Source organism: Numida meleagris, chromosome 1 (genome assembly GCF_002078875.1).
Source record: "Numida meleagris isolate 19003 breed g44 Domestic line chromosome 1, NumMel1.0, whole genome shotgun sequence".
In the NCBI taxonomy this organism is placed as follows: domain Eukaryota; kingdom Metazoa; phylum Chordata; class Aves; order Galliformes; family Numididae; genus Numida; species Numida meleagris.
Window position 1 is genome coordinate 175,484,250 of NC_034409.1, and position 12,146 is coordinate 175,496,395.

The 12,146-nt window shown below is 37.5% G+C and overlaps 1 protein-coding gene across 8 annotated transcripts in view; it reads right to left on the bottom strand.

The window, feature by feature from the left end:
* The window catches only part of SGCG (sarcoglycan gamma), a 125,992-nt gene that overhangs the window by 25,934 nt on the left and 87,912 nt on the right, over positions 1 to 12,146 (bottom strand). For all 8 annotated transcript variants that reach the window (XM_021379457.1, XM_021379465.1, XM_021379439.1 and 5 more), the window contains one exon: positions 5,768 to 5,887. In XM_021379457.1, coding sequence (XP_021235132.1) covers positions 5,768 to 5,887 — 120 coding nt within the window. The remainder of the gene's footprint in view (positions 1 to 5,767; positions 5,888 to 12,146) is intronic.

Here is a 12,146-nt window from a genome sequence, read left to right on the forward strand (position 1 = left end):
CAGAGAGATCTGGACAGGCTGGATCTCTGGGCTGAAGCCAACGGGATGAGGTTCAACAAGACCAAGTGCCGGGTCCTGCACTTTGGCCGCAACAACCCCAGGCAATGCTACAGGCTTGGGGCAGAGTGGCTGGAAAGTTGTATGGAGGAAATGGACCTGGGGGTATTAGTCGACGCTCGGCTGAGCATGAGCCAGAAGTGTGCCCAGGTGGTCAAGAAGGCCAATGGCATCCTGGCTTGTATCAGAAATAGTGTTGCCAGTAGGAGTAGGGAAGAAATTCTCCCTCTGTACTCAGCCCTAGTGAGGCCCCACCTCGAGTACTGTGTCCAGTTTTGGGCCCCTCACTGCAAAAAAGACATTGAGGCCCTGGAGCGTGTTCAGAGGAGGGCGACGAAGCTGGTGAGGGGTCTAGAGCACAGGCTTTATGAGGAGCGGCTGAGGGAGCTGGGATTGTTCAGTCTGGAGAAGAGGAGGCTCAGGGGAGACCTCATTGCTCTCTATAACTACCTGAAGGGAGGTTGTAGTGAGCTGGGGGTCGGCCTCTTCTCTCTTGTAACTAGTGACAGGACGAGGCGGAATGGCTTCAAGTTGCGCCAGGGGAGATTTAAGTTGGACATTAGGAAATACTACTTTTCTGAAAGAGTGGTCAGGCGCTGGAACGGGCTGCCCAGGGAGGTGGTTGAGTCACTGTCCCTGGAGGTGTTCAAGAAACATTTAGATATAGCGTTGGGAGACAGTTTAGTGGGGTTGTTGGTGGTAGGTGGATGGTTGGACTAGGTGATCTTGTAGGTCTTTCCCAACCTAGTTAATTCTATGATTCTATGATTCTAACTAAACCACAACAGCACCTTATCTGTATTTTATAGCATCTCATTACTGTAGATAAAATTCTCTGACAGAGCCAGAAAGCCAGTACATATTGGAACATCTCCATAGAACCTAATGGCATGATACTGTTTTAGTGCCATTAAATACCTAGTCTTGCAATTGTATTTTCATAGATTTTCCTGTTATATTTATGTGTAAAAAAATCCCCAATTTTAATGTAGTTCACTTGCTATAAACCATATAGTTTGCATTATTATAAAGGTAAAAGAAGAATATAATCACTTCCATTAATATTTTGCAAAAATACTATTAATAGATATTCACCGAAATATGAAATAACATATCTAGATATCAGAGTAATTATCAGGTAATAAAAGGTAAGTGGAGTTTTGTAGTTCAGCTACATGAACATGCTCTATTATCTGCTACTGCTGACAAATTCACAGAATGACAGAATTGTAGGGGTTGGAAGAGAACTCTGGAGATCACCCCCTCCAAGCCCCTGCTAAAGCAGGTTTCTTAAAGTAGGTTGCACAGGAAAGCATCCAGGTGGGCTTTGAATATCTCCAGAGTAGGAGACTCCATTGCCTCTCTGGTTAACTTGTTCAAGTGCTTTGTCTCACTCAATAAATAACTACATCAAAAGGAAAAGACATGTGTCTCTAACTCAACTTGTGAGTTTTATCTCCACATTAGACATCACCAGCATGGACAGACTCTGTGTTCTGCCCACTTTCCATTTAATTCATCTGTCATCTTTAGAATTCCACGCAATAGCTATTGATCATCACCCACTACCTGTAGTTTTGAAACTGATTAAAGTGAAATTAAAGGTTATACGTATGGATGTTTATATCAGTGGTTTTGTGGGAAAACATGAGAAATTCAGTTTCAATCTTTCTTATATATTCAGCTAAAAGTCAAGGAGCTGAGGTATCGGTATGAAAAGTGAGCATGAAATACTAAGGTCCCCTAACAGATTAATTAAGCATCATCTTCTGTGCTTCATGCACCGTTTTTTGTATTCAGAAAAGCACTGGTTATGACATTATTAAATACATCTATATCTTTAAATTGCAAATGAGATGACAAGCTTGGTTGATAAAGGTAAAAGTATAGGCATAATAAACTTCCATAGGCATTTACTTTGATGCTACATCACATTTTGATTAAGAGATTAGAGCAAGACAAATCAGCCTGGAATGCATTACATGGATTAAAATTGGCTGATGGGTCTTAAACGTAATTGCAAACAGAGAACCATGAGTGAAGGAATGTGTTATTAGTGGGGCCAAATGTGATGTAACATTTATTCACGGATTTAGAATTAAAAAATGATGAATTCAGATGATAAAGGCTCTGTATTTGTGTGTAAGACGGAACGAGAAAGCTTATTTATGTATTCTAGAGCAGTCACCTCAAAGCAAAATTAAAACCTTCCCTTCCTGTGAGGAAAACTTCTTCATTAAATAACAGCATTAAGTATGACACACATACCAAAGAAAATCACCTCACAGTAATACTTTTTTGGAAAATGGCCTAGCTTGATTTATTGTGTACCTTAACTACTTTATCTTTTACAATGTGAAGATAAAGCCTTAGGATATGATATGAATATTACTATATTTGGTATTTTATAGAATGTAAGAGCAAGATTTTCTTAATGAGAGGAATGAAGCCAGCAGGTTTCATTAACACCCCCACCCCCCAACACACACATGCCATCAAGCAAAGTCTATCTGCCTCTTTAAAGCCTAATGGAATATTATTTTGTCACATACTTAACTTAGCTTCTGAGCAGAAGCATTTAAATTAAACACAAATCTTCATATCATGTTTTGGTGTTGGCCATTTAGATGGAAAACCCTCCCACATGGCACTAGGGAACCATTGACAGTACTCAGCAAATACTGTAAGAGATCAAGAAGGAGTGGAAGAACAAGAGGTAGGCTGTGGTAAGATATGCATCCCTGTAAAGATACTCATCACCTCCTCATTGCCAGCTTTTCTTCAAAAAGAGTGGAGGGTAAGCAAGTGCATTCTATTAATTTCTTATGTTCCGTTATTCTCATAATCAAAATACTAGCTTTTACTACAGCCATGAAAAATAAATTACTATTTGCCTTTAAAAAATTCTTTATTGCAGTAGTTGAGACCATGTTGAAATGGCTGATGGAATGTTAATAATGTTATTTACTTGGCCCTGTTTTCTCTCTTCTACAGAAGTACCCTTGTACATCCTGCCTAGCTTCCAGTTACCACTATCAAAGGAAGTGAGTCTCTTGAAGGTACATATACATACCAGCACCATGTGCTAGCTCACAGACCCTATGGTGTTTCAAACACTGCTGGATGCTTGTTTAAGTATGTTAACTTGGCGACTGTATCAAAGTGAGCTAAATGAGCCACTGAGCTCATCCAAAAGAACTCCTCATTGTGGCGTTCCGCTTAAAGGGAGCTAATGAACAGAAGAGGCAGACTTTTCACGGGCAGATTGTGATAGGACATGGAAGAATGGATTTAAACTAAAAGAGGGGAGATTGAGATTAGATTACTCATGGAGAAACACCAGCACAGGCTGCCAAAGAGGCTGTGGATGCCCCGTCCCTGGAGACATTCAAGGCCAGGTTGGATAGGGCCCCGGGCAGCCTGATCCGGTGTGTGACAGCCCTGCTCAACAGGGGCTTGGAACTGGGTGGGCTTTAAGGTCCCTCCAACCCAAGCCCTACTACAATTCTATGAAGACAACAGCATTTCATCAGCAGAAGAGATATCTGCCTAGATGTTCCCTTAAGATGTGAGTCAAATTACGCTGCAGGTTGCACTGGCTGTTGATTGGGAGTCCAATTCAACTGTCTGAACATGGACATCTGGATCTGCAGGGTATCCAAAACTCTGTACTGACCATCACTTTTCCCACGGATTTGGTCCTCTTGGAAGAAATGGGAGAAACGCTGCTACAATTTCATTTTATTACATGTAACAGAAAATAACTGAAATAGCATGAGATCAAGCATACCGAACTGCTGGAAAATGACAGTCCCTGAGGTGTTGGGTTGGATTTGCTTTTGATCAGACTTGCATTTTTTCCTGAAATACTATCAATCACAGACATTGATTCTCTGCTATGCTATATTTTAGTTTAAAACTGCCAGGTTTTCTTATAAATTGTTACTGACCTTTTCACAATTCACATATATCTAGAATCATAGAATCACAGAATGGTTTGGGTTGGAAGGGACATTTAAGATCATCTAGTTTCACCCCCCTGCTATCGGGAGGGATACCTCCCTCTAGACCAGGTTGCTCAAAGCCCCATCTAGCTTGGCCTTGAATGCCTGAGAAGTAAAATCAAACAGTTCCCCATATTGCATATAAAATCTGCAGAATGTTCTTTGTGTATTTTAAGCCTGATACAGTCTGTTTCTGTATAAACTTTCCAATTGATCTTACTCTCTATCAAAAAATGTTTCAAAAAAATTATCTTGGTGCACCAAGTATTACTAATTTATCCTTCATGGTAATAGTATCATTTAAATCACAATTTTCATAAATTAGTTTGAAGCATAGTAGGCATGAATCTCTTCTCACTAGCATTAATTTTACACCGAAATAACCTCACTGACTTTAATGGATTTATTTTTGACTTGTACTGCAGTGTAAAAACAAAGCAGGCAAAGTGTGTTTCTGCAATATCTACTAAAGTAAACAATTATCCTTGTAAGATTCATATTGACAACTCAGAATACATGTTTTAGCATAACAATTTCTATTCATGTACGAATGATTTTACTTACTTTGAGCAGAGACAGACCTTTTCCAAATCAGTTAACAATTACGCAGTTTTTCATATCTTTGTTAAACATGTTTTTCTATTAAAGTTTAGCATCCCTTGGGCAAACAATAATCATTTGATATGGTTTCCTGGTTAAACAAAGTTGTATTTTCACTTAGGTTAAAAAGTAAAAAAAAAAACCAAAAAACTTAAGATATGTCCCTTAGGCATAAACAAAATTTATTAACGCATTTATTATAACTTAACTTTGGCTTTGAAACACTAATCGTGTGCTTACTATCACATCTGTGGTTTTGCACAGTGAAATAATATGATTCGATCCATTAAAATTAAGACCTCAAGATTTCAGACGATCAATAGTTAGTATAAGTTAAACATGATAGTTGCAATCAGATTAAAAATATTGAAAACATAACTGAAAGCAAATTACATAATTATTTCAGTATTTTCCTTGATGGAGTCTTCCAGATAAAGAGAAATCACACACTGATGTATCTGTTTTAATGCACCCTTACACCTGGAAAATGAAGGTTGACTTTATCAGGTCGTATAAAAGGAAACAGCTTTTTGTGTGACAATTCTGACATCTTACTTTGTAAATGAACACTTTGGTGATTTGCAGAAATAGCCTAAGGCAAGCTTGTCTTTTGACAGAAGACATTATAAATACACTATAAATACTATGCTTGACATATATGCTACACGCTGAGCTGAAAAACAGTGGCTTTCACCTTGAAAGAAAAAGCTGTATAAAAATACCAGAGTCTAAAATGTTTTAAGAAATAATATAACTGATTTTTCTAATAGAAATGTGCAAGATTTTTTCAGCCCCAATTAAAAGTATGCACTGAAAATATAAAATAACTTAGAAAAAAATATGCGAGTACAGTTCCAATCACTAACTGCTTTAATAAGGCTTTAAATTAAAATATATATACAGGCATATATGCATTCTTATACGTACATATTATTACTTTTCTCTTAATGCTGTTGATTATTTATTGAAAAAGTTAGAATACCTTCAGATACGTAATTTCTAATAAGTTAAACCCAGAGTTTTTTAACAATGGCTCATTTTAAAATACCATTTTATTGCATTATTCTTGTGGCTATTAGTTGGGGATTTCTTAAGCTGTTACAAACCTGTGACTCGAAGTTTATCTGTGCCAATGACAACCTCATTTTCATCCACTGTAAAAAGTGGCTTGCCATCCTTTGAGTTGATCTGAAATTGCTGGCTGTGGAATTCTACCATTTTAGGACCTGCAAAACACAGTAGAATAATGGAATAATTACATCTGTTTTCTTCAACTTCCTATATAAATTGCTAATCATGCTGCAGTCTTAATTTAGTGACTTATTTAACAATATTAAAGATCATGAAGCATTCAGATAGTGGCCCTGGAAGTAGCGAAACCGAAAACACATATTTACATTTTCCAATCTGTTGTTCAAAACTGTGCCTGGAGTCATGCTATCAGCTGGGTTTCAAGACAGAATTTAGGAAATCCCTCACAAATTGGTCAAGGCAAACATTTGCATTCTTGGTGTGGAAGCAGCTAAGATTCTTTGATCAGTGTGAGTGCAGCAGCTTTTTTTTTTTTTTGAACCTAGAAAATAATTAAGACAGTAATCCCTTTTGATTAGGGAAGCTCAAATGCTTTAAAATCCAATACAAGGGCAGCACCCTCAGCTGCCAGTTTAGCTCTGTGTATCTAACAAATATTACCACTCATGTTCTTAGAGGATTTTCAAAAAGCTGGGAGTATTGTCACTTAGATTTTGTGTGAAAGTCTTCACATATAACAAGATCCTAAATCCAGTAAAACATTCTGTTCTACAGCTTCTTCAGGTGAGTAAGTATAGACTTAGGCCTAGTATTTATCATTTTAAACAATTAGATCAATTAAACATTCACATCACATAAGTTTGAGTATCTGTTTAATGAGTCATCATCAAATTCTATGTTCAGAATTTAAATTGTAGGTAATTGTAGATAATGCTCTTCTGTAAAGCTCCTTCCAAAGCACATGGCTTCATTTCTGGAATTGCAAAAAGATCTCAGAAAATATCTTTGATCAGAGAAAAGGTGCTACTCACAGACATTTTACACACAGAAGAAAGCAGCTGTAGGTGAGTGAAACAAAGATGGTTCCATATTAATGCTTTACTGTAAAATTGTGGTTGTTTTATTATTTCTGTGCCTGTCCAGAAGCAGTAATGAGACTGCTCATTCATGTAGTGTGGGTAGATCTTTTGTTTATTCAAACAAATCAAAAACTGGCTGTTACTGTCTTTAACTGCTATTGCAATGGCTGGTTCCTCTCTTCTTCCCTGCCTTTCATCCACCACCACAGTTACACTGTATAGGATGGCTCTGGGGTACACAAATCTAAGCCTCTCCTGTCTGACACAACAGAGGCTGGGTGATTCAGGTACACTGAGAAGACACTGGATTTAGGAGTGATTTTCTGTCTCTTTTGTTAAGATATCTTATACAGCATTGAAAGGAAGGTATTATTTGGAGCCTTTATATCCTGCACAGGAAGGAAACCCAAGAGACCAGCTTCCATGGTCCATAGCTAGCTGTAGAACTAATGGAGAAAAGTTGTGCTTATCACCATACCTTCTGATCCTGCTTATCATTGGAGCTCATTCCAAAAATCATGCAGTAGATGAGATAGAAATGTGAATGCTAATTTTACAGGCTCTGAGAAAGTTAGGTGTTCTTCTTTTCAGTATTGTAAGTCTTTTGGTAGATCTGGCATGCCTGAAACCATTTTTTTTAATGATGCCTAAGAATATTTATTGTTTAAAAGCATTAATAAGGGAGTGAGGATCCTGAAGATTTACATTTTAGGCATAAGTACTTTAGAGTAAATTAGGTGCCCAAGACCTTCCACAGGCTCAGTTCTATGCTGTGAAGTTTTATAGTACATGAAATCTTTAAAATACTAATTAGAATCTGACATAAGTGTATCTCAGTTACTGCAAAAGCCTGCAAATAATGTGGAGCACTATCTCTAAAATCCAACTCAGAAATGTGTACTATAATTTACATTTCATTTTTAATTTTTTGCACATGATCACAGAAAAATTCTTGATAATGATGAAGACCTCGCATGTTTAGGAGGAATGCCATCTACTGATTTCCTTGGTACAAAGACAATCAGCTTTGAAAATAAATTGCTGGGCCTACATAGCAGTATCTCTGCTCTTTCCTTCTCAGCACCTTGGCAGATACAGAAGTTTTCACTGATTATAAATCACTTGGGAAAGAAAAAAGTAAATTTGAAAGAACTGAAGAAGTGTGGCATGATTTGCACCAGACCTAACTTGATCTCATCTATGAGTACATTTATCTTATTGATTTCCTAATTTGCTGAATCTATTTCACAAGCAATCTTGTCAAAAGAAGATTTTTCACGCCTCTCTCTGCAGGAAATGGAAAGATCTACCTCAAACTGAATGAATCGAATAATTTAATTCAGACATTTGCATATTGCTAGAAAATTGATGTATTTTTTTTAATTGGATTATTATGGAATTCAGACTAATTCACAGAGAGATCTAACATGACAAAAGTAAATAGTTGTAAGATACAGGAGCTGGTTTACTTGTTTGCATTTAGGATGCGTATAATCTGCTATACAACTTTTGCCCAAATTCTCTGCCCAAAAGAACTTGGCCCCAATTCTGTTTTCTCTCATCTCACCAAAGCAAATAGGAACAGCCAACACATACGTGTGCTGTGCAGACCGACTTTCTCAGCCATGCTATCTATTTAATGCCAATTTCTGGCATGGTGTCCATAAGGAACATCATACTGATACAACTGGAGCTGAAGTATGTATTAGTTTAATTAATCTGGCCCAAGTATACACTGATCTCAGATCCAGCAGTAATTGGAACGAGGCTGAGATTCAGTCTTCCTACTCCCAGCTAATTGCTCTTAACATTATCATATTTTTGGTCCCTCCTCTTTTCCACTCTATTAATATCTGATTATTCCAGGCAAAACAGTATACCTTTAACAGTAGAAATGGAGGGACTCCTACCCTAAAATAATGAGATACAGGGAAAAAAATATACTCAGATAGAAGAGAAACACGAGGAAAAGCAGTATTTATAGAAAAGTGCTCATTCTAGATGAGCTCCAAGTTCTAACAAGCTCATGAATATATATATATACGAATAAATTAGAGAGAGCCAAGGCAGAGGAGACGCATGTATCACCGACTTCTGTTACTCTATGTTCCTTGGCACAGCCTAGACCGGTACCACACAGAGACCTCCAGACAATGCATGGTTGGGCGCTGCTCTTATCCTGCTGCAGACAGGATAGATTAAGCTCTCCAGTTCTGGAGGAAAGAGAGTTTAGCTTTGTAGTGAAAGTTAGGACATGCTATCTGCCTCTAGAGCAGTGTGTCCTGGCCTGTTCTATTTGGTGCCTGTTGCTCTCAAACTTTTTCCTCTGAGCAAGCTACAGGAATCCACACACTGAATTTAAGCATGCAGAAGGGCAGTTAGGTAGCATCTAAGAAGGGTGCATAGTGAAGTACACTTTATATTTTAAAGCTAGACGTAAATAAGTAAAAGTGCGACAAGCACTGAAAGCGTTCATTCTCCATTACCCTCTTTTCTAAAGAGTCTAGTCTGGAGGCTGTACGAAACACCAACCGATGGCCTTGCTTATGGTGGATTTGCACCCATATTTTTCTTCTGGGCCTTGCAAACTTGAGTAAATCTTTAACAAAAGCCTTTAGTTCCGCGGCTTTCTCAACACAAATACTCCAGTAAAGCGGAACAAGGACTGTCCTAACAAGGACTGTCCTATAGATAATCCTCATTATGAAAGAATGGTATGGATAATAGATTACTTACTTTAATTCTTTGCATGGTGTGGTAGAGTAAACCAAGCTAAAACATGTTTCAGTCTTAGGGAAGAGACAGCTTAGCACATGTGGAACAAATTTCAAAAACCCAAAAATAGACTTTTTATGAAATGGGAATATATTTATTAAATCAAAAGTAGCACTAGATATATTGCAGTACCACTAATTGTATTGTGATCCCAGTAAGATTAATTTTCAGCTCAAAGCCAGCAACCTAATTCAACATCTGAAACATTAATCTCCAACTTTCTAAATGTATTTTGTTTAGCACCATAGTATGCTAACCGCATGTAAGTCAAATAATGCTATATAATCAAGCTTCTTGCTAAAATCCTACAATTAAAAATGTTACATGACTGAACATTGGTTATAGAAAGCATTTGAACTATTTTCCCATTTCTGCCAGAGGTTTGACAAGAATTTTCAGGCCAATGGGTTATCCTTGCTATGTAGGATGACTAATAATTGCCCATTGTTACTTTACACTTCCTTCTTTAACACACGCAGTTCTGATGCAGTCCTCACATGATCATCACATCACATACTTCATGACACTGAGGATGCCATGTAAATGAAGAAAAATGGTTTTATCCCTTTAGTAAATGTTCTTATTCTATAGCATGTGACCTTCCAGTCTTTCCTGTAGTGCATTGCCATAAATCTTTGTGAACGGGCTCACTGCTAAGCTGTCTTCCCTTCTGTTTCTTCTCCTCAATCTTGACTCCCCTGGCTGGTTTTCCAAAGAAGGAAAGTCTTATGCTTAGCGATTCCATTTTGGTATAAAAGTATTTGAGTTACTTCCCTTCTGTTGCTACCAAACCTTTGAATTCCAGTGCAATATAAATGTAGAAGGATCTTTTATCAAAAATAAGGCCTGCCTGCTAATATGTATACACAAAGACATAACATCAATAAAATTGATAGTATGTAGGCAAATTCTTCAAATCCAGTGAGTTCTGCCTCCTATTAAGCACTTCTAGTCTTGTCTTCAGATCTTATGGAAAAGAAGGCCTTCAGACACTGATGTTTTTTAATTAATCTTTTCTTACTCTCTTCTAACATGTGTAACTTTGATAACTTATGGCTGTCACCTACTCTGCATGCTTCATTCTTCTCCTGCCACCCAGAATCACTGAAGTTTTGAATATAAGCCAATATCCCAAGTGCTTTGGGGTATTGCAACACAATTTAATTTTTTAGTTAATTATTATATTAAAACACCTTATTTAAAGTGAGATCTCATTAAAAGTGTATTAAAAATGTAATACTCCTACAGATTCAGTTCTAGTTCCATGAGTAATACAGTACCAGTAAATGAAAAGCCATTACTTTTAGAGCCATAAAATTAATCAAATTTTCATATGGAATGGTATAGAAATGCCTGGTGGTCTTTTATTAGAACAAATGCATTATTACAGAGTACATGCAGCATGTTGGATATATACATTTTGTCTCCATATCATATATCTCTTATCACCTTAGAAGCATCTGCTACAAAGGATGTAAGCATGCCTTACTGCTAGCACTCCTTACACCCTGTTTTTCCCTACAGTTGAACAAAAGCCTTTGAAAAGATCTTTGAAAATCTGGTTCTGAATGATCAATGCAAACACTAATCATGTATACGCTTGCAACCCAATCTAGTAATAAGTGTTTAGGTGGGAATATTTTTCCTTCTCAGTATGAGGTAACTGAATGTCTTTATATATCTGAACATCTTCATTACTCTCTTTAAATATAAAAGAAAATAAAAACATGAAATACTTGATTGTAAAATTGATCATTACATGTAGGAACAATGGCAGGAAGAGAAGATCACAGTGACTTGATCAAGAGTATATGATGTCATCATTTCTGTTGTCATTCCTGAGCAAATATTTTAACTTTCTTTATAAAGATTACAGTTTACTTCTATTAAGTTCTTTATCCTTTAATACTGTTAAAGAATACTTCTGTAGAATGAATACTTGTATTACCTTTTCTTCCTCCAATTATACTTCTTTTTTAAAAGAAGACATGGGTTAATTTCCATTAGATCAACCCAGTATTGTCCTTTAGGATTACTGTCTGTGTATGCCTGCAGGATCTGGGCATAAGACTCAAGGTGAGAAGACCAGTTAAACAGCATACCTGTTCAGCGCCATTATGTGTACTTTGGTATTCCCTGACCAGCCTTTACCTTATTTTAGATGCCCTAGAATACCTAAGACTAGGGCTAGGTCTCACTTGGGATCTGTAAGTGACCTCTGCCCTTGCAGAGTGCCAGCTGAAGGCAGAACCATAGACAGATGCAAGTCAGAGGCACCTCTAGAGTTCGCTTCACCCAACTGCTGATGCACAGCAGGGCAGCTTGGCTGGAAGTTAGCTCAGGGTGCTCAGGTGGAATTTTGACACCTCTAAGTAAAGGTTGCCCTCCCTGGGAAACCTGTTCCAGTGCTCAGCATTTTAATAGCGATGTTTTCCCCCACTTCTGTCCAGTTACACCTTGTCTTACTGCAGCTGCTGCCTCCTGCCAATTTTCATTTCATTTTTCTCTGTGAAGAGTCTGGCTCCATCTTTTCTCTAGCCCTCCCCTGGGTAGCAGCAGGCAGCAATTAGAAGCCCCACTTCTCTGTAAGTTAAAGTAA